This window comes from Pseudorasbora parva, chromosome 23 (genome assembly GCF_024679245.1).
Source record: "Pseudorasbora parva isolate DD20220531a chromosome 23, ASM2467924v1, whole genome shotgun sequence".
Classification (NCBI taxonomy): domain Eukaryota; kingdom Metazoa; phylum Chordata; class Actinopteri; order Cypriniformes; family Gobionidae; genus Pseudorasbora; species Pseudorasbora parva.
This window is the reverse complement of record NC_090194.1, coordinates 20,868,654-20,895,295: the sequence shown is the minus strand read 5'-3', so window position 1 is coordinate 20,895,295 and position 26,642 is coordinate 20,868,654. Positions and strand designations below refer to the sequence as shown.

Sequence of the window (26,642 nt, the reverse complement as noted above, 5' to 3'; positions counted from 1 at the left end):
TTGTATTTGACTTGTTTGGCGAAAGCCTCTCCAGTACCAACCTGACCACCAGCTGGGCGTTTTAGCGTTCATGGGAAATAACTTGTACAAAAACGCAGATGGATGACATGATTGGAGAGATGGCTTTTGAGATTTGATGTGTTCGCCCATTTAACACATATTTCGTTTTTGCAAATCCGGCAAATGGCTTCATCCTTATTTAAAGGTTTAAAGAAGGTTTAGTATTGATTGTGATTTATTAAGGGAAAGCTGAGTAGGATGTGCGTACACACGGTTTTATAAATCCAAATATTTCTGTGAGTACGAACATCCTTCGTTTCATCCGTACGCCACTTCTGATGCAAATCTTACGCAAAGTTTTATAAATGAGGCCCTTGATGATTACCAGAGTGGCGTTATATTCTTAATGGCTGGCTTGACTAATTCAACAGCCAGCGTTGTTTTTAATGACTGCATGAAAGGTGCAGTAAGCGATTTCTGGAAAACAATATTAATATTTGAAATTGACACTCAAACAAACACATCGCTTGCTTCATTGCTCCGCCCACAAAGTGACAAGCACACAATGTTACACAGACAATAACAGCTCGCACAAGTATGGTTGAACCAGCTGTGATTCAACAACAGCACATCTTGGTTTTTTGAAACGGCAAAAAACGAATGTTACTTGCTTATCTGAAACAAAACAACCTCAGCATTCATGTTCAGGCCCTCCTGCTGTCTATTATCTCTCCAGTGCTGGAAAGACTTTCCAATATTAATATGGGTTCTACAATCTTGTCTGATTGTAACCCCTTTTTAGCAATTTTATACCTCTGACCTTTTTCTCTTTGGTAATTATTTTTCTAATTGGTAAAACTGCAGCTCCCCTTCAGTGTTTTGGTGCTCAGTCCTCTTAGTTTTTTCTTCTATTCACACAACCAGGACTATGTACAAACACAGTTTTTCATCACACACACAGAACAGACATCTCGCAAATATTCACAAGATGTTTTAGGTGTTAATTAAAAATGTTCATGTTAAAAGTGGTTAAAAAAGCCCATCTCAAGATCCTGCATTCTGTTTCATGTGCTTGCTTTGCGAGGGCAAAAAAATACTTGTTAGACAAGATGTTGATCTTTTTTTTCTAATGTGTAAAGGTATATAATCCCATGCCACTCAAAGGCAGCTCATTTTGACATTGAGTGGGGTAAGGAGGATGACTCCAGCCTGCTTATTGGAATCTATGAGTATGGATATGGCAGCTGGGAGATGATCAAGATGGACCCAGACCTCAACCTCACACATAAGGTACAGAAACGCATGTTGTAGTGTTATGCCATGTTATACTGTTGTGTTCTTGTTGTTTTAGCGATTATGAATCATGCATTTAAATAACTTGTTACACAACTTGTTGCAGCTCCTTCCAGATGATCCTGACAAGAAGCCACAGGCCAAACAGCTGCAGACACGAGCTGACTACCTCATCAAATTACTGAGCAAAGACCTTGCCAAGAAGGAAGCACAGAAACAGGCTGGCACGGTGAGTCGTGACACGGATTAAACACAATATCATATGGTTCACTTAAAGCAGATGTAAATGTTGAATGGTGCAAAGCAATTAAACACAAGCTTCAGAGCTCATTGTTAAAAAATGTGCGCATGTTCAGTCCAGAGTGATGGAGTTTGTTCAGTGTAGTCTGATTCCGGTACATCAACTGAGACTTTTTACAAGTGAGAGCTAAATTTCAGAGCGTTTAACGATTAATTACAAATTCACAAGATCTCGCAAGCACAGTGAATCATTCAGAATAGTTGCATCCATTTTTTGCTGTTCTCAAATATTTTTAAACAAATGGAACACCTTTTAACTAAAGCATACATTTTTTGTTTAAGAAAGTTAAAATATGCAATAACATTATCTGTGAACAGCACATATATTCCTTCATTTGCTGTTTAGTGCTTTATTGCAGAAACTGATGTTTCTTCTGATCTATAGGCAAATTCACGCAAGAGAAAGCCACGGGGAAAGAAGAATAAAGCTGTAAAACCGAAGATAGATGATGTGACGAACAGTCTGTCCTCTGCACCGCCATCAGATAAGAGCTCTGAAGAAGAGGATGAGAAAGAAGAAGAGGAGAAGGTTTGTGATATGGTATACAATGTATGGGAGGAGCCTTACCATTGTTTTAGAATGGCAACTGTGCCATGATGTAACAGCAGGGCTTCAGAGCACCTTTCTTCCTACCGGTGAGATTTTGAGTGCTGTGTACAGTAAACGACACGAAGAACATTTCCATCTGCATGTCTCGTTTGTGAGACTGCAACACTGTAGCTTCCCTTCAGATTAATTGATTGCTTTTCAAATTAAATTACAGTTTTGTCTATATTGTTACTTTTTCTTGCTATTTTATTTAAAGCAGCACTAGGTGACTTTTCAACCTTCATAATATATTTTCAAGATTCTTGTGATGATACATCGACTTACATAGCCTGACGGGGTCTGTATCGTTTTTAATCGTACTTTTAAACTTCAGATTTCGAGTAGTAACCCGAGAGAAAAAAGAACTACAAAATTCGACTGCTTTATGGCATATACAATGCCTTTTGAAAGTATTCGGCCCCCTTGAACTTTGCGACTTTTTGCCACATTTCAGGCTTCAAACATAAAAAGATATAAAACTGTATTTTTTGTGAAGAATCAACAACAAGTGGGACACAATCATGAAGTGGAATGAAATGTATTGGATATTTCAAACGTTTTATTTCAAACAAATCAAAAACTGAAAAATTTGGCATGCAAAATTATTCGGCCCCTTTACTTTCAGTGTAGCAAACTCTCCAGAAGTTCAGTGAGGATCTCTGAATAATCAAATGTTGACCTAAATGACTAATGATGATAAATAGAATCCACCTGTGTGTAATCAAGTCTCTGTATAAATGCACCTGCACTGTGATAGTCTCAGAGGTCCGTTTAAAGCGCAGAGAGCATCATGAAGAACAAGGAACACACCAGGCAGGTCCGAGATACTGTTGTGGAGAAGTTTAAAGCCAGATTTGGATACAGAACGATTTCCCAAGCTTTAAACATCCCAAGGAGCACTGTGCAAGCGATAATATTGAAATGGAAGGAGTATCAGACCACTGCAAATCTACCAAGACCTGGCCGTCCCTCTAAACTTTCAGCTCATACAAGAAGACTGATCAGAGATGCAGCCAAGAGACCCATGATCACTCTTGATGAACTGCAGAGATCTACAGCTGAGGTGGGAGACTCTGTCCATAGGACAACAATCAGTCGTATACTGCACAAATCTGGCCTTTATGGAAGAGTGGCAAGAAGAGAGCCATTTCTTAAAGATATCCATAAAAAGTGTTGTTTAAAGTTTGCCACAAGCCACCAAACGTGGAAGAATGTGCTCTGGTCAGATGAAACCAAAATTTAACTTTTTGGCAACAATGCAAAACGTTATGTTTGGCACCATCCCCACTGTCAAACATGGTGGCGGCAGCATCATGGTTTGGGCCTGCTTTTCTTCAGCAGGGACAGGGAAGATGGTTAAAATTGATGGGAAGATGGATGGAGCCAAGTACAGGACTATTCTGGAAGAAAACCTGATGGAGTCTGCAAAAGACCTGAGACTGGGACGGAGATTTGTCTTCCAACAAGACAATGATCCAAAACATAGAGCAAAATCTACAATGGAATGGTTCAAAAATAAACATATCCAGGTGTTAGAATGCTCAAGTCAAAGTCCAGACCTGAATCCAATCGAGAATCTGTGGAAAGAACTGAAAACTGCTGTTCACAAACGCTCTCCATCCAACCTCACTGAGCTCGAGCTGTTCTGCAAGGAGGAATGGGCAAAAATTTCAGTCTCTCGATGTGCAAAACTGATAGAAACATACCCCAAGCGACTTACAGCTGTAATTGCAGCAAAAGGTGGCACTACAAAGTATTAACTTAAGGGGACCAAATAATTTTGCATGCACAGTTTTTCTGTTTTTTATTTGTTAAAAAAGTTTGAAATATCCAATAAATTTTGTTCAACTTCATGATTGTGTCCCACTTGTTGTTGATTCTTCACAAAAAAAATACAGTTTTATACCTTTATGTTTGAAGCTTGAAATGTGGAAAAAGGTCGCAAAATACAAGGGGGCTGAATACTTTCGCAAGGCACTGTACGTCACTTCCACCACCTTCCACCTTCCTTTCAGTCATGGCACCCTTTGAAAATGTTCTAAATGTTGTGGCACCCCCTCACATACGTTACGCTAGGGGTGTAACGGTACAGATTTCTCACGGTTTGGTTTGTATCACGGTTTTAGGTTCACGGTTTCAGTACTGTTCGACATTTGCTATGTTCAGGGAAAAAAGGACTAATGTCAAATAAAAATAAAGAAAATAAGAACAAATAACTTAAATCCAAGCAGCAGCACAAATAAATACTATTGAGCAAAGATACGAATAAAATAAAATAAGAAATTCAGGTTTTTCAGGTAGGTCTAACATTAGTTTTTAGGTAGAGAAATTGAATTAAGTAATCAAATGTAATATAACGGCATAATTAACTGTTTAAATTTAAAAAATAATCATTATTAAACTTACAAAAGCTATTCAGTCAAGAGCAGTGAGTGATGTCTTTATCTTTTGTTTGACATTAAACAGGAAGCAGTAAAAGCTACTGCCCCTTTAAGACCTAATACAAGGATAGTCGTCGTTTTCTCGACTGTATAAAGATCTCTTAAGCCATATACAGACTATGCTTCCTTGGATGCTTATCAAGATGGACATGTTGACATACTTTTTGTGTTGTGTTTTGTGAGTTTGTCCGTTCAAGCACAAGATTTAAAAGATAACTCTGATAACGCTGTGAGCCGTGTGCGTGCTTTGGAACGAGTGCACAGAGACTTCTCAGCACGCGCGAGTTCTCATTCGCGCCTTCTTCCAGCAGACACGCACCTTGAAACAGAGCATTCAAACCAGAAGGATCAGTATAGAAAAAATGGCTTTTATTTCTAAATTATGATTTTTTTAAATGTAAAAACCATACTAACAATATAAGTACAGCCCAGGAAAGATTATAAAATAATAAAACAATCCATGCCATGGGACCTTTAAACAACTGTAACCATGGTATTGTGGCAGAAATAGTAAAAAAAAAATATTTTTTTTATTCATCTCATGGTTCGTACAACCTTTTGACAGTGAAATTCAGGCACTTTTCCAGCACTTCAAAGCTTTAAATATTGTCCAGTTTTAATGTTATTTTTAATATGATTTGTAAAAGTTTAGAGATATAGGAACAGTCGTTATTTACCAGTGTAACAGTGTACACCAGTGCAACATCGCTACATCACTTCCCCATTGCGGCGCATTCTTTTTCAGTTCGGCGCAGTGTTTTCAGTTCATTTTTATGGAAGTTGAGCTCCAAGAAAACAACTGAGATTTCTACTCCTGGACATAGTCGTGTACATTAATAAAATCTTACACTCATGGCCCATAATCTGTCTATAATATTCATTTTTTTAAATTCATTTTTTAATCTATTTAATTTAGGATAAATTGGATTTGTGGCTTAATTTTAAAAGCCTTATCCCATAATCACCAACAAGTAGGAAAGTCATACATTTATTGAAACTTGAAGAACATTTAAGTTCTTGAATCTTCTAAAACTATTGAATGTAATTATTTAGATTTTAATAAGATATTTTATTTTTATTTTTTGTTTTTATAAATAAACAGAACAAGATATGCTATTAATATTCTTTCTTTGTGCAAAAGTATTATAATATGAAAGGCTCCAATAAAGAGCGGCACAAAGCACTCATGATTTATGACACTTATGAGCACTTAGATTATGTCCAAACCAAAAAGTTACTGAAAGCTTTTTGATAAGTCTGTCATGTCAAAACTATGCCCTAAGACATTTAACGTCCATCTGCGTACCCTTCTCTCCAATGTAGACAATATCACAAAAATGTCATTTTCGATCCACACTTCCTATAATTGTTCTTCATGAAAGTGCTGATCCACTTTCACAAGGTACACTGTCAAGAAGGGCAGTAATGATTTTTCAAGGCTGTAAAATCTGCAGGCATGTTATCCAGAAATCTGGAAGGACTTTTGCTGGATAATGCACACTTAATTGTAAATGAGGTTTGATACATCCTACTTTAAGCCATTTCATAAAAGCTTTAGGAACAAAATCCACCTTGGCAAAAAGTGGAAACATTATAAATGATTCTCACATCTATACCTCCTGCTCTCTATCAAACTCATCATTATGCTACTTATTCTGAAGATTTAACAACAGTACAATTGATTAAGCTTGGAAAATCAATATTTGCAACAGTACATTCTGGAAGTTAAGTGCATTACCAGTACTGATGTATTTTCTGTCGTTTTCTAGGAAACTACTCCAGTGAAGCCGCCCAACAGAAGAGCACGTGTGTCAGAGCGGGCAGTAAAGGAGGAGGAAGAGGAAGAGGAGGAGGAGGACGAGGATGACGAGTCCGATGAGGATGAGTTTGAGGATAAAGAGCCAGCTGAGAAGGATGCAACTGAAAAAGTGGTTAAAAAAGAGATTAAGAAGGAGAAGAAAGAAGAGGGCCGTGACAGCAAAGAGAGGGAACCAAAAGAGAAGGAGATAAAGCCAGAGCCTGTGAACAGAGAGGAAGAGACTCCTGCAGAGAAGGTCACAATCTTCATAATGACACAACACTAACATGCCCCTTAAATATGGTCTTATTTTGAAACGTAGTGAGCTGCCTACTTTGAAAGTATTTTTGGCATTCAAAGTCCAATTATAGCCCAATTATTTGTTTTGTTTGGTTGTTTTTAATGGAATGTCCAATTTTATACGCTCTTCGTCTTACTTGTTCAAACGCATGTGGCCTCTCATTAGATACTCATCCCTGTGTTATTCTGTGACAATTCTGGTTTATAATCATATCTCTGTAAAAAACTTTAAAAACAGTAGATAGATGTAAAGACACAGGTTCATCAATCTTCCCATGTCAATTGGAAGTCTTTCAGTCATGACCCTCTTGTTCTAGACCGTGAAAATCTAAAATCTGACAGATTTTAGTAAAAACAGACCAAAATATTTTGTCCACTAGTGGTTATTTAGCAGCCACTGTCTGTGATTCCAAAAACACTTTTCCAGGCAGCTTGCTAGATTTAAGTCTTTGTTTTTTTTTTTGTATTCAACTATAGTATTGGGTACAACATGGGCATAAATTAATAAAACTGCCGCTGTGTTCTCAGGCTGTAGAGGTGAAGGCAGAAGTGAGGGAAAAGAAGGCAGACACCCCCGTGCACACTCCCACAGGAGGAGATGCAATTCCTTCGTCTGAGGAGTCTGAAGAACTGGACCAGAAAACCTTCAGTGTGGTGAGTTTGATGGGTGGTGGTTCACATCAAGGTTATTATAGTTTTGCTTTTTGAAATTAGTTTTTATTTTATTATCGTTTTCAATTTTGCTACAAATTTCAGTTTAGTTTTAGTTAGTTTTACAAATGGTTTTGCTAGTTTTAGTTTAGTTTTTATTTTGCAAATACATTTCTATTTAGTTTTTATTTATTTAGTTTCAGTTTTAGTTTTAGTAATTATAGTTTAGCAGAGTTACCATAATGAAGTGTAGAGACCAAATCAAGGTTTTTAATTTCAGCAAAGTTTAATGTTTGCACAGATTAGAGTTTAATCTTACTAAACATCCTTAAGTGAAATCACTTGATAAACGAGCATTATTGTTTAAACCCAGGACGGTCTTACAAAACATGCATAAAGTTGGGTCTTCACCTTTGAGCAAAAAAGCTTGAGTCAAACTCTGACCTATACAAACAACGATCTGGAGATTAAAAATGAAATAAATTATATTTTGATATTAAAAAATTATATTTGATATTTTTGACATAGGCTAATACTCAGAGGATCTATCTTAAAGAACAAAATAAATGCAACGTAAAATATAAAAGTAAAAATTATAAATTCCAGACAAACTCATTCATAACAAAGATGAAATATTGTTAAACAATTAAAAGCTTATTTTAATTTCTTCAGTAATACAATGTAGGCTGGCAGTGTAAGACCACAGCTAACGTCATCTGAATAAAGCCAACACACACTGTTGTGTGTGCGTGTGCGTGTGTGTGTGTGTGTGTGTGTGTTGTGCTGTGCTATAATTGTAAAGGGGACCAATGTCCTCACTTATCTAGTAAAATATTATGATAACTGACTAGTAAGGACATTTGACTGGTCCTCACTAGTTAAAAATCCATATAAATCGGCCAAAACATGTTTTTATTTAAATCTTTTGTTTTGCACGTTCTTGGGATGGGTAGGTTTAGGGATAGGGATTGGGTTAGGGTTTACAATATATCATTAACCTGATATAAAATCAATGGAAGTCCACGCAATGTCCTCACTTATATAGTGAAACAGACGTGTGTGTATGTGTCCTGGTATTCCCTACGTTGTGGGGAAATGTCTCCACACAGATAATAATATTATTAGTAGTAAATGATTATGATAACACCTTTGAGACTGTCAATATTATGCAAACATGAAATCTCAAACGGACAGTAGGCTAGTACTTGCTACTAGTTGCTGACTTTTGCGCCTGCGTCTCTCGTCGCGTTAGAAACGGCCTTCTAAAACAGTGAGCTTAAGTTAAAAGAAGTTCAACGTGCATCTCATTACCTTGTGTTATTTCCCATTTCACTGCCACGGATGCATTGATTCTTTGTGAACTCCCGTTTAGGACTAGCGATGTGTTGCCTGTCTGCACGCGTCCGTCACAGGACAGCAGTTAATCTCCTCCTCAGATCACTTCACGCGCAGTAGCGCAATATACAGACACTCGCTCAACCGCCACATTCAGATTTTCCACCACATTAAAGAAAGCTTATTAATAACGAAAACGAATATTTATTTTTGCTAATTATTATTTTATTTCAGTTAGTTTTTTAGTAAGAGTAGTTAGTTTCGTTTAGTTTTAGTTTTTTATTTATTCAGATTTTTTAATTTTATTTCAGTTTACGAAAATGTTTTTTGACCAATAGTTTTACTCTTAGTTTCAGTTTTCGTTTACGAAAATAACCTTGGTTCACATATACTGCTACACATGCACTTCCTCTCAACTATTTACATTCCAAAACTGACTGTATATTACCTAAATACTTGGTAAGATGGTTATTTTGACATAATTTTGTATGTTTTTGACAGTTTTAAGTTGGGCTGGGCGATATGGCCAAAATTTCATATCCCGATATAGCTCATTTGATTTCCCGATAACGATATACATAACGATATAGCAATCTTTCTGTTAATTCAGTTTATGAATAGTCTGCATGTGGAAATGCAGTTTGAAATGATATACAAAACAAATAAAGGTAGTATGGACTACATTTTTATTTTATTTAGAACCTTTTTTTCAAGCAAGACTGTTGGTAAAGTTAACACCTGCCTAGGGATGTTAAACGATGACCGTTTGACCGATGGTTGGCCGTATCAACGTTAACCGATCAAAGTTGTCGGTTAAAAAAAACTCGCCTGTTTGTACTTAATAAACCAATAAAAATATTTGGCGTGCGCTCACAAGGTTTGCAAAAAGTAAACAGGCTAAAACACTCGAGGTTAGAGTCAGGGCAGACGACAGTATGAAGCGTGCATTTCGCATAAGATGGGCTTACATTTGGAAATATATTACATCTACATTTCAGTGGTAACACATAAGGTCTTGATCGTCTTTTTATTATTGTTAGCACTACCTCGAACTAAAGCAGCTCTTCGGAGCTGTCATTTTCTTAAATGAACCGCGGCAATGTTTTAAATGAGCTTCTAACGCTAGACAAATGCCTTTATTTTCAACGCGATCACCTTGTACCCAAACCATTTCGAAACTAAGGAGCCATTGTCCTCAGATTACAAACAAGCTCCTCGGCGTCGCGTTTGCGGGACTCGTTTCGCGCTGTGGGGGATTTAAAAAAAGTGAAGTGAGTGGAAGGGTGTGAGAGAGAGAGAGAGAGGGAGCGCGGCTCTCGGCTGTTATGTCAAATAGCGCAGCATATTTTAAACTAATTGGTTAACCGGTTTCAACCATAGACTGTAAAAAAATCAACCGGCTAATGAAGCTCTGTTGTCGGTCAAGAAAATTTTTAGTTTTCGCCATCCCTACACCTGCCATTAAAATATTTCAATATATGGCTATATGGTGTGCCACGCGTAAAAGCCCGTTGCAGCGTCTGTGTCTGAAGTTTGTTTTGAGCGCTTATGCCACCACTCTGGCATAATTACTCTGAGAATTTCCCTGGTCTGAACCGCGTCTACCACCGTCTTCCTCCATGTTTGTTTATGTTTTGCAGCGTGCATGGGCATGCCGTGGCGTGAGGTGCATCTTGACGTAAAATTCCACCGCAAACGCCTTCTCGTGGCGTAAGCGATAGAGCCTTATATAAAATGATAGACATTTTCTATTGTCCAGACGATATATTTCGTCATATCGCCCAGCCCTAGTTTTAAGCACAATAAGCCACAAAAAAGAAGTAAATTTGGTACCCGCGAGCTGTTTGAGAGGCGGCTTTATGTGCCTTCTAATTATATAGATCAGTATTGCACGTGCTTTTGGTGTGACCGTGAAACCTGAGGGAATAACTGAAATTGTGCAATACAAGCACTATTCATTGAGGCTAGTGAGTTAATTCGCTGTCAGAGAGAAGTGTGAGAGTGCGCAGCTGGTATTGGTGTATCGATACTGCATAAAAAAGTATTTAGAAACCATTTCAGAAATTTCAGTATTAATAATATCTATATTTTATGACAACATAACATCTAGTAAGGGGTGTTTTAAACCTTTATTCCATTCAATAGAACATGTAAACACTTGATGGGATTGAAAACTGGAACATTCTATACATAAGCAATGATGTAGTAATAGCGTAATAATGTATGATGTGTTGAACGAGCTGTTAATAAAAATATAGTGTCATAAATTTGTAATAAATCTAATATTCCCTTTCACTTGTATGTAAAGTTGTGCGAGATAATGACTCTCATACATCGTTCACAATGAACTATACTAACAGAACAATCACACCAGAGTTTGTTTTAATCCAAACCTGCCAAGTGTGAAAAACCGTAATAAGACAGATATACAAACTGCTCCCCTTTAGGCAAAATTAGCTGTTTGTTTGGCAAGTAAGTAAAACACTCAGAAGCTGATGTCCCATTAACTAAATAAAGCATGTGTGTCTGTGTGTTTGTTAGTGTAAGGAGCGCATGAGGCCTGTGAAAGCAGCACTGAAGCAGTTGGATCGTCCAGAGAAGGGGCTGTCTGAGCGAGAGCAGCTGGAACACACACGGCAATGCCTGATCAAAATAGGAGATCACATCACTGAGTGTCTGAGAGAATACACCAACCCCGAACAGATCAAACAGTGGAGGAAGTATGTCATTTTATTATGGGCCTAGTATGCACCGTAGAGCTGCACGATTAATCTGTAAAAAGTGATCTCGTTTCAAACAACCACTCGATCTTATTACTAAATGACAATGATTCAGCTCTGTTGGATAAACCTTTAAGCACGATCACAGTGAAAATTCAAAATATAGAGTAACTCACCTTTTGAAATTAATCTGCTGATTCAAATAAAGATTGTATTACAGCTTTACAACAGTGGGAGGCGTAAAGACTTATACAATTTGAAGAGATTCATTCAAAAACAGAGACTTTACTTGTTTCATTACTGGATGAATCTGAACGAGTCATTGAATCATTCACTCATATGCTTAAAAAAAAAAGAATGAATTAAATACCTTTTTAAATAGACTGTGACATGTTGTCAGAAGTAAATGACATGTTGTTTATTCAGAATCGCAAAAGAATCATGATCTCCATTTTAAACACAAATTGGGATTCTCAATTTATCTAGAATTGTGCAGCTCTAATGAACAGTTTATAAATGAAAATCATGTTGAGTTTATCAATATCTTCATTGTTCTCATATTTCAGAAATCTGTGGATATTTGTTTCAAAATTCACTGAATTTGATGCAAGGAAACTGCATAAACTGTATAAGCACGCCATTAAGAAAAGGCAAGAAAATGCTCAGGTATGAACAGAAAAGTTTTGAAAAGCATGTCATGTTTGGATGTTTTTTGCTGAATTTTTTTGTGTCATAATGCTGTAATGCTTTATTACATTATTAATGTCGTTCTCTTTGGAATCTTGTGATTTGAAGTATATTATGCTTATTTAATTTCAGGCAGTGGAACAGAACACTAGCACTGTAAATACACAAAGCTTTAAACACACAGGTAGGTCTGCTCTCTGTTGTGTCAATTTAATTGATAATTAACATGGGAATATGAAACTACAATTATTATATAGTTTTAAACTGCCCCTTTCTTACAATGAACTGCTAGTTTGCATTCAGATCTGCCTCAGTCCAATCAACAACCCTTGAACAGAACCAACCTAGAACCTAGTCTTGTCTGTCATAATACGGAAGAAAAGATCGGTCGCTACATTTCTGTAATCCTGTGTAACATTGAATGGCATTGTTTTTGCAGATGTTGAGCGGATAAAGGAGTCACAGCAGGATGACAGCAGCAGGGACAGCTACAGCTCTGACAGACATCACTCGTCTCGCTACCATGAACACAGCAAAGAGCGTCACCCTACCGACCTGTACAGGAAGAGCTCCGACTCCAGGAAAAGACCCTACTCCTCCTTCAGCAACGGCAAAGACCACAGAGAGAGAGACAGAGAGCGAGAGAGAGACCAGTACGGAGAAAGAGGGGAGCGACAGGACAGCAGGTCATTAAAGCTTTTTTTGCTTGCCTTATAGTAGGGATGTGACTGTGAGGAAATGTTCCCACTGGTTAATCGACGTGTGACAACACCGGTAATACCAGTATCACCGGCGGGGGCTTTTAAATCAATAATTCTAAACCGAGAGTAAAATGCACATGGCCGCTCAGTAATTCAAAACGGCGTGGAGCACAACGATTTTTTATCAGTGAATTCCTATGAAAGTTGAGCTTCTATTAGCCTAGAAATCTAGACGCACCCCAGCGGCAGCAAATTGAGTCTGCCCGCAAGTGTCGTCTAGGAACTCTCAATACCCTTCTGAGCTGTATTCCTCTCAATCTGACGGGCCAATCACATCGTGTATAGAGTCGGCGGGCGGGGCCATATTGACGACGGCTGAGTTGCGTTTGCGTGCTTCTAGTAAACACAGAAACTGGCGAACGGCGGCAGTCTTTCGAATCAGCTTTGGCCGCGATTCTGGAAGACTTGAGTTAAGCTTTTCTCTGAGAAAAGAACAAAGAACGGCACTGAAGTCATTCTTAAAAAGGGAAGATGTGTTCAGAGTTTAGCCGACCGGATACGGCGAATGTTTAATCTATCAACAAGCTCTGCTTCACCTTCGTTGCTCTGGTTGGTGGTAGCGCTATCCTATCGCGTGCAGAGGGAGTTTGAAAGACAACCGTTTATCCCGCCCCTCGGATTGAGCCCTGTCAATGGTGAGTTTCCAGACCAAACATCTTGATGTGGGTCTGGATTGTCAGGCTACTCATGATGGGCTTGTTGTTTACATCTGAGCGCGTGTCCCCTTGACGCAGAATAGCGGTGTTGAGCATTTTATACGGTTTATGGGCAAAGTATTCTTGAGTGCATTATAAAAAAAGTAATAATTGTTCATAAATTATTATTTATGGTATTTTGAAGTGCCCACAATAACAATATTGTGCATATTCATTATCGTGATCTATCGCATTACCGAAAATTGGCACATGTCTATATACTGAACATACTAAATAGTATAATAGGATTACAGTGTCCGGAAGATGCCATCACAAGTATAAGTCAGCAATTGTAATGCTTCTGCTTTTACTTTCTGTACTGTTTTGAACATTTCTGGTTGTTTTGTTGTATCAGTAAACAGTCTTGTGTCCAGCTTGATTGCATCATTATAACATGTGTCTGAATGACTCGTTTTGCAGATACTACAGCGACAGCAAGCACAGGAAGCTAGACGAGCACCGCTCAAGCAGAGAGCACCGTTCAGAAAGCAACTCTAAGGACCGGACGCACTCCGAACACCGCTTCCACTCTGAGCACCGGCCCGGCTCCGACTACACGCATCACAAATCGTCCCGGGACTACCGCTACCATTCGGACTGGCAGATGGAGCACCGGATGTCAGGCAGCGGCCCACGCTCGCCCCGAGACCAGCGCTCACCGTACGACTCGCGTTCGCCGCTTGGACACCGCTCGCCCTTTGAGTACTCGTCCGACCACAAAAGCACACCCGAACAGGTCTGGAGCAGCCGCAAGACATAACGCCCGCCCCCCCTCCCTCTGCTCCACTCTTTCCTGATTAGCCATAGACACACGACACACAGGAAATGCCTTAGGGGACTGTTGGCCGCTGCACTGGGGCTCTGGGAGTGCCACCCTTTCCTACTCACCTCGGAAGAAACACAGATTTACACATATTTTTGTATTTAAGAGTTGGCTGCATTCTTTCGTAGGTGCTGCAGAGTAATTTTTTTTAATTATTATTTTTATAAATTGACTACTTTCCTTTTTTTTCGTTTTTTTTTTTATTACTTTGTAACAGACGAATCCATGTTTCACTCTCACGTGCGACACTGGATCCTGACATACACCCGTAAATGAACGCGACTTATTTAAGAAGTGTTGAGTGAAAGGACGCTACATCGGCGTGTCGTCTTTATCAAGGGTTTCTGTTCTGAAGGACTGGGGTTCACCTTCCAAAGTACCTCGTTTACAGTGTTTTTGTGACCATTTTGCCAATTTTTATCTGTATTTTTTTTTTTCTCTCCATCATGCTTGAATTATTTAAAATCTGTCTCGGCTGTAAAATAATCTGGACTATTTTTAGTGCGCATCAGATAATGTCACTTTTTCACATTGTACTACTGTAAATTATTGTATAAAGTAAATCAAATGGGCTTTTCTCAGGCTGGTATTTTTTTAACTATTCCCCATCGACTCAGGCTATTTTCTCTCTTTGACATTTTTAAATCTCAGTAGTATGAATCATGAAATGGAGTGGGGTAAATATTCCATATGTATTCATTCTGTAGGAACGTTTTGTTTGTTGATCTCTTGGTTTATCTCTATTTGTAAGTGAATTAGCCTCACTTTATAATGGCATCATGTCATAAAATACAAACGGTGTGATAAAAAAAGGACATGAAAGGGTCGATCATAGCTAGAGGCACTTATGAGCTCTCCTTAGAACATTTCCATGATAATCTTTCCTCTTGTTTTCTATAAATGTTGGCAATAATGTACTCTTTTCTATGCAGCCCGAGTGTTTTTCTGGTGACTGGCCCGAGTAAGTCAAGAATGCTGTTACGGACATACTGATGTATATAGATCTCCTTCTATATTTCAAATCCAAATTTACACTGAAAATGCATGGATTTTTAAAGTAATTGTTTTATATAATTGTTTATAAAGTCATTAAACTCAAATCACTGTTTTCACCTGTTAATCTGGCTTTAATGTAATTTAGTGTGCTTTCTAGTAGTTTCATGCAGTCATTTTCAAAAATGTGTTAAGATATGAGGTTAAATCAGAAGCATTTGACAGTGAGGTGGGCTGGTACTCGTCTATGCCAAGGAATACAGGTTTGTTTTTGGATAAACCTTGCTTGTATAACTATATATACATATATACATGTATGTATGTATGTATGTATGTATGTATGTATGTATGTATGTATGTATGTATGTATGTATGTATGTATGTATGTATGTATGTATATATATATATATATATATATATATATATATATATATATATATATATATATATATATATATATATATATATATATATATATGTGTGTGTATATGCATACATACATAATTAATGTATGTGAGGTTTGGGATCATCAACAGCAACTAGTTGTTGCCATCCAATCAGATCAATTGCTTGTTTTGAATAAGTATTTTGTGAGCACTACAAATCAGTCAATCAACTTTTATATAGCGCTTTTACAATGACGATTACTTCAAAGCAGCTTCACAGTGTTAAACAGGACAATACTACAACAAAATTTGATTTGGTTGTACAGTCGTTCTGAAGAAAACAGTGATGTTATCAGCTTATTTTAATTTATCATATAGCGACAATGTTGGCAGACCAGTATTATAGTTTATACAATTAATTCATTAGGTCTTATTTAATTCTATTTGTATATTTATTTGAATAACTTGGATCATAATTTTAATGTCCCCAAACTCATGTTCTATATAGTATGACTGTAATCTGGACGTGCTACATTCGCCATGTTGTCATTATCATGTGACCTACCAGCACAAGTTGCGTCAATTCACTAACGTTCACAAATACTCTCCTGTGGCCTTATGGGATAGTAAAGCGTCCATATGCACACTTAAGTAGAAGTAGTTCATCTAAGGAACTGTTTTACTGTGTACTGGGAGTTCAGAAATAGTTGTCACATACAGCTTTTCACCATACAGGTGCTGGTCATTTAATTAGAATATCATCAAAGAGTTGATTAATTTCAATAATTCCATTCAAAAAGTGAAACGTGTATTTAATATTCATTCATTACACACAGACTGATATATTTAAAATGTTTATTTCTTTTAAAGTTAGTGTATGTAAGATTGTGGCCAAAACTGGTACTGCAGGTGTATCCCCTCTCCCCCTCCCCCTTGACTCGAGGTTGCCAGATAGGCAGCAGGATCCAGCAAGAACGTTTGTAGCTGCAGCTGTGGTAACTAGAGCAGATCTGGCAACCCGGCTCCCGAAACACTACTGACTTCGTGATTGGTCGATAGGTGGAGGGTGGAGCTTCAGGCCAAAACACAACATGTCAACATCAACATCAGTTGAGTTCAACAACAACTTTTATATGACAATATCTTAGCCGGACTACTGTTGTCAGTGATATAAGTATTTGAATTGAACAAGATTTCTTAATGTCTAGTGACATATCAGGACCATTTTATGATTAATTGAAATACATTTCTTAAATACAGTTTGTTTAACTAAGGAAAATCCTAAATTCAATATCAGAAAATTAGAATGTGAAAAGGTTCAATATGGAAGACACCTTGTGCTACACTCTAATCAGCTAGTTAACTCAAACCACCTGCAAAGGCCTGGACTGGACTGCTGCAAAGTTATTTGATAAAGTAAATTTCGCATTTCCTTTGGAAATCAGGGTCCCAGAGTCTGGAGGAAGAAAGGAGCACACAATCCATGTTGCTTGAGGTGCAGTGTAAAGTATCCATTGTCAGTGATGGTTTGTCAGTGAAGAACTGAAGGCCACTATCAGAGGAACCTGGGCTTTCAGAACACCTGAGCAGTGCCACAATAATTGCTGCAATAATTCAGGCAAAAGGAGCCCCAACTAAGTATTGAGTGCTGAACATGCTCATACATACTTCATACTTTTCATTTGGCCAAGATTTCTGAAAATTCTCTTTGTATTGGTCTAATTAATATTCTCATTTTCTGAGATACTAAATTTGGAATTTCCTTAGTTGTCAGTTATTATCATCAAAATTATAGAAATAAATATTTGAAATATATCAGTCTGTGTGTAATGAATGAATATAATATACAAGTTTCCCTTTTTGAATGGAATTTGTAAAATAAATCAACTTTTTGATGATATTCTAATTAAATGACCAGCACCTGTAGTTGGGAAGAATGTGATTCCGGACATAGCCCTGGTTTGTCAGCAATGCATGGCAACATTCATACACTCTTCACACTAGTTGCATGCCTACAGATGTGCTGTACATGCAGTGAAGACTTAACACACACAAACCAAAAATACACGACATGCTACTAGAGAAAGTAAGAAATGAAACATGCCACAATCAATTGTGGATTTCAATGGTTTAATAGATGTCAAATGCATGATTCATATGTTTACAATTCCACTGATATCCTCAGAATAGACATTTTCTACAAACAAAACTCATCACATAAATACATATTAGAATGAATATGTTTAAAGACCTTAAGGTGCAAGATAAACCATAAGATGACCTATTAATAGAAGCCAAGGACATGTCTACAGAAAGATAAGGATGTTTACTGAGACTGAAGCATTGCAGGGTGAGCGTCAAGTCAATTTGTCTAACATGATATATGATGTATGCCATACCTGCGTAAACATAAGTATCTTAACTTGGGGATTGTCATCTCTCGAGCTGTCTGACAGTAACAATAATCAGCTCACTTCCAGTTTTCAAAAAAAAATAAAAACTGCATATAAAGGCAACATTTATTCAGGCAAGTGTCGTCCTGTAGGATAAGAAGCAGTTGACATGGCTGTGGCTTTTAGAAGTTCTTTTTCTCCTCGAATATTAAGTTGGCAGTGGCTTTCTTGGCTGCATGACAAAAAAAGAAGATCAGATTACCAAACAGCACATAACTGCTTTTAAAGAGCTTAGATGCTATTTATGAAACATGCGTTGGGGAAGATCCTTTATGGTGTATCTGAAAGCATCTCTGATTGCTATTCCTCAAATCAGAAACAAATTCAACTAGCAAAAGACTGGAATCTGGCAGGAGCTGGTTTTTACCTTCGTCTTTAAACTTGTCCGCAGCCTCTGATGCTTTATCCTTGATGTCTTTCACCACATAGTCAATCTGGGCTTCATTCTTCAAGAAGAAGGGGCGAATGATTCTTGTGTAGAGCAGAACGGAGCCGTTAGATGGAGTGGGTGCCATGCACCAAATCAAAAAGGCACACTAGAGAGACAAAAACAAAGACATTACATTTTTCTCTCCACAAACACTAACATGCATTTTAAATATGCTGTATTTTGATGAAAGTACTATGAAGTTTGCACATGTTCTTGTAGGGTTTAAGTACAAAGCTAAACATAATGTCTATATTGTGTGTTTAGCTTTGTCTGTATAGTGAAGCCAATCAGTATATGGGGATGATTAGGAGCCAATGGGCAAATTTGGCAAAACATTTTCTACTTTTTTTTCTCTTTTCTTCAAAGGACATCCTGGGATTTTAAATGACCACAGAGAGTCAGGACCTCTGTGCTTGTTACAGTAGTGTCCCCATCACTATGGGGCATTAAGACCCACACAGACCACAAGGTGAGCTTCAGTAACACTTCTACCAGCAGAAACCTAGTTTTCCCAGTTGGTCTCCCACCCAGGTACTGACCAGGCTCAGCCCTGCTTAGCTTCAGAGGGCAACCAGTCTTGGGCTACAGAGTGATATGGCTACTGGCAATGATATTAATATTCATTTCTCACAACTTGTGTATTTTTTGGGCGAGTCTAAGTGAATCTAGCACTAATCGTCTCATGAATGCAGTCGGGCGCATAAGGCCAATGGCCAAGGCCAGGATTTTCATTAAACACATAAAATCTCTTGTTTTTCATCAAACCCGGAGCCTGTAGCATGATGGCAGTTTAACAAACTCAGGGTTATTAGTTTTGAGTTGACAAAACCAAACCAATCTATTCAGGCTTTGATCCTGAGTTCAGGAGTTTAGCTGTGATATCAGGAGTGAACAGCCAATCACAGGCTGTGGTTCAGTGATGTGACATCAGCAGTAAACAGCCAATCACAGGCTGTGGATCAGTGTGGAGCTGAGATTCACTTCTAGTGAGAGAAGCGGTAAGATTAATTTCTCTCTTCTGCAGATTATTACATGATTGAAAATACATCAATGCAAATAAAAGTTATGAAGTTAGTTTAGTTGATATAAAGAGAGAATTGAACATTTAAGCTCAGTAAGCTTCTTTTTTAATAGCTTTATTTATTGATTTTAAAGCTTGTTTGTATGACTTTATATAGGCTATTTATAATAATTTTAACAAAGTTTCTATTAATGATTGATTAACTAAAATGATAAATGTGTAATTGATTAAGGGTGTAATAATAATTACCTAAATTATATCCAAATCATTCAAAATTATTATTATTATAAATAAGCATTGTTAAAAGCCAGACGCTTTAGTCTTTAAATACCATTTGCTATGTCGTGATCTTTAATTTGGAGCAGAAACAGGGGGAGTAACTTTATTGCATCAGAGGTGTGTCACTTTACTCACAGCTGATTGGTCCAATTTCAGTTTGAGATCTCTTATCCAGAACATAACCTGTCCTGGATCAGGTTAGCTGTGATGCGCAAGTTACTATGCTAAACACAGCTAAAAACCAAACCACTTTAATGGTACCTAAAACCCAGGATTGGCACAAAATAAGCTAAAACATATCTGGCTAACCAGCTAAACTGGCTTCATGGGATAGGCCCCTGATCGTACATCCAGAACACTTGGCATCGCATCAGATCATTCTGTGATATGCTTGCGTCTTTTAAAAAAAGCTTGGTGCTGTTCACTATTCACTATTATATGAACGAGCGCAAACGGGACATCATTTTTTATTTCTTGTTTTGTTGTCCATAAAAGAAAGAAGGGCGGAATTAAAACAACACTAAGGTCAGTAAATGACTTCATTTTCATTTTTGGGTGAACTATCCCTTTAAAGCTACACTGTGTAACTGTTGTTACTTTATTCTTAGCTAAAAACACTTAGTTCTTTCAAAAATATATGTGCTCATTAATGTATATTTACTTTTTTCAAGTAATAAAGTATTCTCGTAAGTTTATAATATGCCATTGAAAATACATACGGGTGAGGGGTTCGAATGCCGGTCGCCATGTTGCCCCTCCATCTTTAAAGTACATTAGCCAAAGAGGGACATACCCGTAAATTCAAGCTTCGCCTTTCGCGTTTTAACACTCGATGGCACTCATGGACCAGGTCGAACTGGAAGCCATGTTAATCTTGGACTAAATCTGCCACCGTAGGTATTAAAACGAAATCAGAATTGAGAGGAACAGAAACTATTATTATTTACTGGATGGTCATATACCTTTACACCGCTAGATGGGGGAAAATATCACACAGTAGCTTTAAGTAATAGTAATAAATAGCATTATTACAGTGGAATATGGTCAAATATGTTTTTTTCAAAATATACCTCAAATACCAATTGAGATCATCTTGAATTGTATACACAGGAAATTTTCCTCTAATAGAGTTGGCACGAAATCAAATATGGCAGTAAAGTTGGTTGCATCTTCCATTTCATGCTGACTTTAACAGTGTTGCCATTGTGTTACTGTACAACTGTGACACCTGTGATCTGTCCAAAATGATAATTAGCTAAATAAATCAACAACTGATTTGACATGACATGTTCAACATGTTGTTCTCATTACAAAACAATAAACAAATGAATTGTAGCCAACAATAACATCATGTGCTGCCCAATACCTTTCCCAAAAAGTAGAATGGGAACCAGGAGAAGAAGATGTCAGCGAAGAACTCGGCGACGCTGAACACACCATAAACCACCCAGTAGGTCAGCCATTTGGTGTCGTCGTCTTTGGTTGAGCTCTCGATGGCTTTGATTCTGCAGAAACATGAAGAGTCACACACAATCGGACACGAGCGCCTCAAGCTGCTTTTCATTTGAGATTTACTGATGTTAGATAACAGACAGAAGAGAAAGAATTGGATCATTCATCACATCTGCTTCTCTGTCTAAGTTTTGTGAGAAGACCAGTGAAACTGATATTTTAACCCTGTAAATAATATATAATATTTATATAATATATAATATAAACCCTGTATATAAAGTTTATCAAATTATATAGTGAGAATATTAAGCTCAAACTTGAGGAGGAGCAAACTGAGCAAAAATATGCAATTGAGTGATCAGCAACAAATGCTGATATTTATATGTTCAAAAAGATGAAATTCAGATGTTTGTAAGCAAATCAGTAAGATTTGTATAACATAACAGACCACTTACAAAGTACCCTCCACTAATACTGGTAAATATCAAATCAAATCACCTTTATTTATTATAGCGCTGTCCACAAGTCCAATTGTTTCAAATCAGCTTCACAGTGTTAACAGGAAGACTGATTTGGCTGTACAGCCACTCTGGTAAAAACACTGATGTTATCCAGCTCAGTTCAGTTATCATATAGTGTCAATGCAGGCAGATCGGTAATATGTTTTAAGTGTCCTCAGCTGAGTAAGCCAAAAGCCAAAGGCCACGGTGGCAACTGGCAAGAAACCAAAACTCCTTCAGGGCCAGAATGAAGAAAAAAACCTTGGGAGAATCCAGGCTGTCGGGGTCCTGTGTTTCCTTTAATTATAAAACACTCAATCTTTTTTGTAGTTTTAAACATGATGCATAATTAGTGTCAAACCCTATAAAAGACAGCTGAGACAAATGTTGGATGCAGTTATTTCCTTCACCCCAACCTACTAGCCTGGATGCCAGCTGAACTCAGCCCCGCCCACAACATTTTAAGACGGACGGTTCGGTCTGGACTCGTTCCATAGAGGAGTGATTATGCCCGAATAGAAACTGTTTGGACCAATGAAATCATCAGGGCGGGCTTTAGACGATGATGGACAGATGATAAACAGATGATCAACAGTAACGTAACCATGCACGTCATCAAAGGCGCTTGGATTATATTTGTTCAAATCCTAAAGGGAGAGCTTGTTTGTATATGCATTCACCTTCAGTATTTCTCTCTGAAATGATCATGTTTGGTAAGTAACTGTGGATCCTTAAATTCTCTTCTTTTTTTTTGTACAACAAAGATCGTTTATTTCAACGTGCGTGCAGACAGAGTAGCCAAGTTTTACAACAAAACCCGCCAACTACTAGCCCAAAACAATAACTTTTCTGGGAGGTTCTCCAGGAAAAAATGGCGTTTGGGGGGTAAAATGTGTGTTATTTTGGCAAGGTTCACTGCTAAAATTCGCATTCATGGGTCTATACATCACATAATAGTCGCTTCAACCCACGGTCATGGAAAACAACCCACGGAAAAAACGCGGACATGGCAACACAGTGCAGTTGAGCTCTGTTGACATTTGACAACTAACGAAATGCGTCGCTTCGTTGTTCTGATTGGTTGTAGGTCTATCCAATTGATGTCTTTCCTGGTTTGGTTGAAACACGCCCCATAATCACAGCCCAATGGAGCAGTATCAGACTCATATTCTGACTAAAATTGAGTATGACCACGTCAGGCTACCAACCTTCCGAAATAAATGCGGCTTTTATGCTATCACCAGATTCCCAAACTGCACCCACATTGCCATAAAAGCAGCATCAACCAACGAATGTAAGGATGTAAATAGAAAAGCGTTTCATTCTGTAATGTGCAAATCATTTGTGATGCAAATTTGTTGTTGTTGCGTGACTGTGTTTGTGAAGTTCCTATTCTTTGCCATTATTGCAGTGAGGAATAAATCACAATCACGTGATTTTAAAGGGATGTGGTGTCACCATATATGGTTTATTGGAGGCGTTTCTGAATGCTAATGAATGTGAACAAGCATGGTACTTGCGCAAGTGGGATTTATCAACAATGATTTCTTAAGTGCGTAAGAACTGTGTGTGCATGTTTGATAAATAAGGATTTTCTTGTCCTTAGGCACATTCTAAATTTAATTCGTAGGACAAAATATAGAACCTTTTCTACGCGCCGTTTATAAATGAGGGCCCAGGACCCTTTCTTGTCTGACAACTGAATTTGCTGGAGTTTGTTTTTGACCCAAAGACTCTAGTCTAGCCTGACAAGCCAGAGTCACATCAAGATGTTTGGTCTGGAAACTCAACATTGGCAGGGCTCAATCCGAGGGGCGGGATAAATGGTTGTCTTTTAAACTCCCTCTGCACGCAATAGGATAGCGCTACCACCAACCAGAGCAACGAAGGTGAAGCGGAGCTAACATTAGTTGATGATTAAATAAACTTTCACCGTATCAGGTCAGCAAAACTCAGAATCTTTCCTTTGTAAGAATGACCATTCTTTGTTCTTTTCTCAGAGAAAAGCTCAACTCCAAGTCTTCCAGAGTCGCAGTCAAAGCCGGTTCGAAAGACCACCGTTCTCCAGCTTCTGTGTTGTTTACTAGAAGCACGCAAGTGCAACTCGGCCGTAATTATGTTAAGCCCCGCCCACCGACTCTATACACAATGTGATTGGTCTGACCAGAGTTTGGTTTTTACAACTCAGACGTGTATTGAGAATTGCTAGACGAAACTTGTGGCAGATTAGATTTGCTGTTCTCCAATTCTCCAGCTGTGATCCCTGGAGAGTCTTTGGCCACTCAAACTCTCCTCCTCACTGTACATATACGTATACTGTACGATATACATTATACATTATAAACGATATACACTGTACGATATACATACACGTCCTCTTCCAGGCAGATTTGTAACATCTTTAGTTAAGTGGACCTATTTAATTATTGCCCTGTTAGTGGAAATGACGATTTCCAATGCTTTAGCTATTTTCTTACACCCACTTTCTATTTTGTGAAGCTTAATAATTTTATTTTGTGAAAATACATTTTTTTGCTGCACATCAGAACTATATTCTTTGGTTTTATTCATTGTGATGAATGATTAAAGGGTTACATCAGCGATTAGCATATGGCTTTGTATCAGTAGAAACCATGGAGTATATTAAAATGATTGTACTTCCCCCCCTCATATCCCCCTGAGAAAAGAGATTTATTTTTAATATCGTCAATTTGCGCCATCGGAGGAATTGTTGGCCAGAGGCTAAAGACTACAGCCAACAGAGGGAGCCATTTCCGCATGTTTTCAACTCGCATTTACACTCCTTTGGTACAGGAAGTCATAGCTGGACAATTTCATTTTCCGAGTCACCCTGGTGTGCTAAAAAAAAAAGTAAATATGAATGCGACTATACTTCAGAGATATTTTAGTCATAACGGTGCCAATAATTATGGCCAACATGCATTGGAGAAGAACATTTATTTCATAATGTGAGTTACTTTCTTTAGACATTTTTAGAATTTTTTTTTTCTTCTAAAAATTATGCCTGGATAATCAAGTAAACTTGTTTCAGTCCAGTAAATGTTCAACTTGAAATATTACTAACAATATTAAAGTCAGTTTTAATGTTTACTTAGGAAAAGAGGAAAGACATGTGAAGCACAAGCTGAAGGTGGACATCTGTACAATTATACAGAAAGACTTGCTAAAAAAGCATTAACTTTCAATCAGGTGACAGAAGGAATATAATAGATTGTGTAAAACAGGCCTTTTAGGTAATGTTTTGATGATGTCGATCATTAGACCATAAAGATTTGCGTGTCAAATATGATACAAAGCTTCATTGAATGTACGGGTCACGAGGGCTTCTGTTCAACTCTGCACTGCCTATCTGCACTTTATGATCATACAAGATTATGAATTCATACTAATTTTCCTAATCCTGTTTATTATTACAATAACAACAGTCACAGTGTGTTTAATGGATTGAAATTTCTAATTTAGTACTTTCTTGAATCCGCACTGAATGTTACCATGCATACAAGATAAATTCTACTTCTAAAATCTACTGTACAGTAATACAGTAATATATTTCTGTAAATGTAATTTCTGTAATATAATTCAGTAATATGTTTCTGAAAATGTAATTTCTGTAATATAATTCATTCAGTAATATACTTATATCACAAACGGTAGCCATTGACTTCCATACTTGGAAAAACTAACATTCTTCAAAATGTCTTCTTTTAACTTCTTTGTTCAGCAGATGAAAGAAACTCGAACAGGGTTGGAAAAAAACGAGAAGTAATGACAGATTTTTCATTTTTGGGTGGACTATCCCTTTAACAAAATTTGACATTGTGAAAAATGTAGGCCTAAGCAATAGCATCTGCCTGACTCCTTTTTGGTCACTGTAATGTATGTTTAAACGATTTGGTTAATCAAATATAATTTAAGCATGACTAAAGATGTGCCTGAAGATATATCAGTAATCAGATATTCGACTCTAAACATTAAGGTTTTGAAAGAAATGTAAATGTTCTGCCTTGTACACTTCCTGCTGCGACCGTTGTGATGACGTCGGTGGCCGTAACCACATCGTCGATGACGCAATCACAATCGTGTGATGCCGGAATGAACAAAAAGAAAGATATATTAGTTTTAATAACTCACGATATGTACGCAGGATAGACGAATCCAATGAGATTACAAAGAAGAGAAGCGCCGTATCCGATCACCAGATAAATTGCAAGGACCACGATGACAGCTGTAAGACAAAAGACAACATCAGCTACCATCATCCCTGTCGATATTCTGATATATTACGTAAAACGAATATTCTTGGTGAAAATGTATTAAAGCTACTAAATAAACTAGTGATGGGGTTGTTTTTCTCCGATATAATGTCCGACATTACACATGTGTTCCTGGTTAATGCTCACCATATGCGATGTAGGACCTGTTCACTCCAGTCTTCGCCTCTATCTTCGCCAACACGTCCGTCATGACATTCTTCTCCATCAGGAACTTGTCGAAACGCTCTTTTAGCGCGAACACCATGATTGGTTTGGATTGATAATGGTTTAATTCTAGTACTAAATATAAATCATGAACAGCAACTCCTGCTGTTCTCAGTTCAGTGTGACTTGCACGCCGAGGGTGTGACGTCACGGCGGTGCTTCCGCGACCACACCCTTCATAGCGGTGTAAAATCAGATATGTCTATGGTTTACATACGTGTAAAATGACAGCCTTG

The 26,642-nt window shown here is 37.7% G+C and overlaps 2 protein-coding genes across 2 annotated transcripts in view; one reads left to right on the top strand and one right to left on the bottom strand.

Annotated features, from left to right (window-relative positions):
* chd1 (chromodomain helicase DNA binding protein 1) overlaps positions 1–15,501 on the top strand; it is a 46,743-nt gene extending 31,242 nt beyond the window's left edge. The window contains exons 28-37 of the mRNA XM_067434189.1: positions 1,140–1,290; positions 1,400–1,522; positions 1,979–2,122; positions 6,393–6,677; positions 7,250–7,375; positions 11,249–11,427; positions 11,994–12,093; positions 12,247–12,298; positions 12,554–12,800; positions 13,991–15,501. Coding sequence (XP_067290290.1) covers positions 1,140–1,290; positions 1,400–1,522; positions 1,979–2,122; positions 6,393–6,677; positions 7,250–7,375; positions 11,249–11,427; positions 11,994–12,093; positions 12,247–12,298; positions 12,554–12,800; positions 13,991–14,330 — 1,747 coding nt within the window. The 3' untranslated portion in view covers positions 14,331–15,501. The remainder of the gene's footprint in view (positions 1–1,139; positions 1,291–1,399; positions 1,523–1,978; positions 2,123–6,392; positions 6,678–7,249; positions 7,376–11,248; positions 11,428–11,993; positions 12,094–12,246; positions 12,299–12,553; positions 12,801–13,990) is intronic.
* Positions 15,502–17,883: 2,382 nt separating this feature from the next.
* reep5 (receptor accessory protein 5) lies at positions 17,884–26,570 on the bottom strand. Its single transcript, XM_067434110.1, has 5 exons — positions 26,329–26,570; positions 26,060–26,153; positions 21,322–21,460; positions 18,593–18,761; positions 17,884–18,397 (listed from the first exon to the last, which is right to left on the bottom strand). The coding sequence occupies exons 1-5, from the start codon at positions 26,444–26,446 to the stop codon at positions 18,348–18,350; spliced, it is 570 nt and encodes a 189-aa protein (XP_067290211.1). The 5' UTR covers positions 26,447–26,570; the 3' UTR covers positions 17,884–18,347.
* Positions 26,571–26,642: the final 72 nt, after the last annotated feature.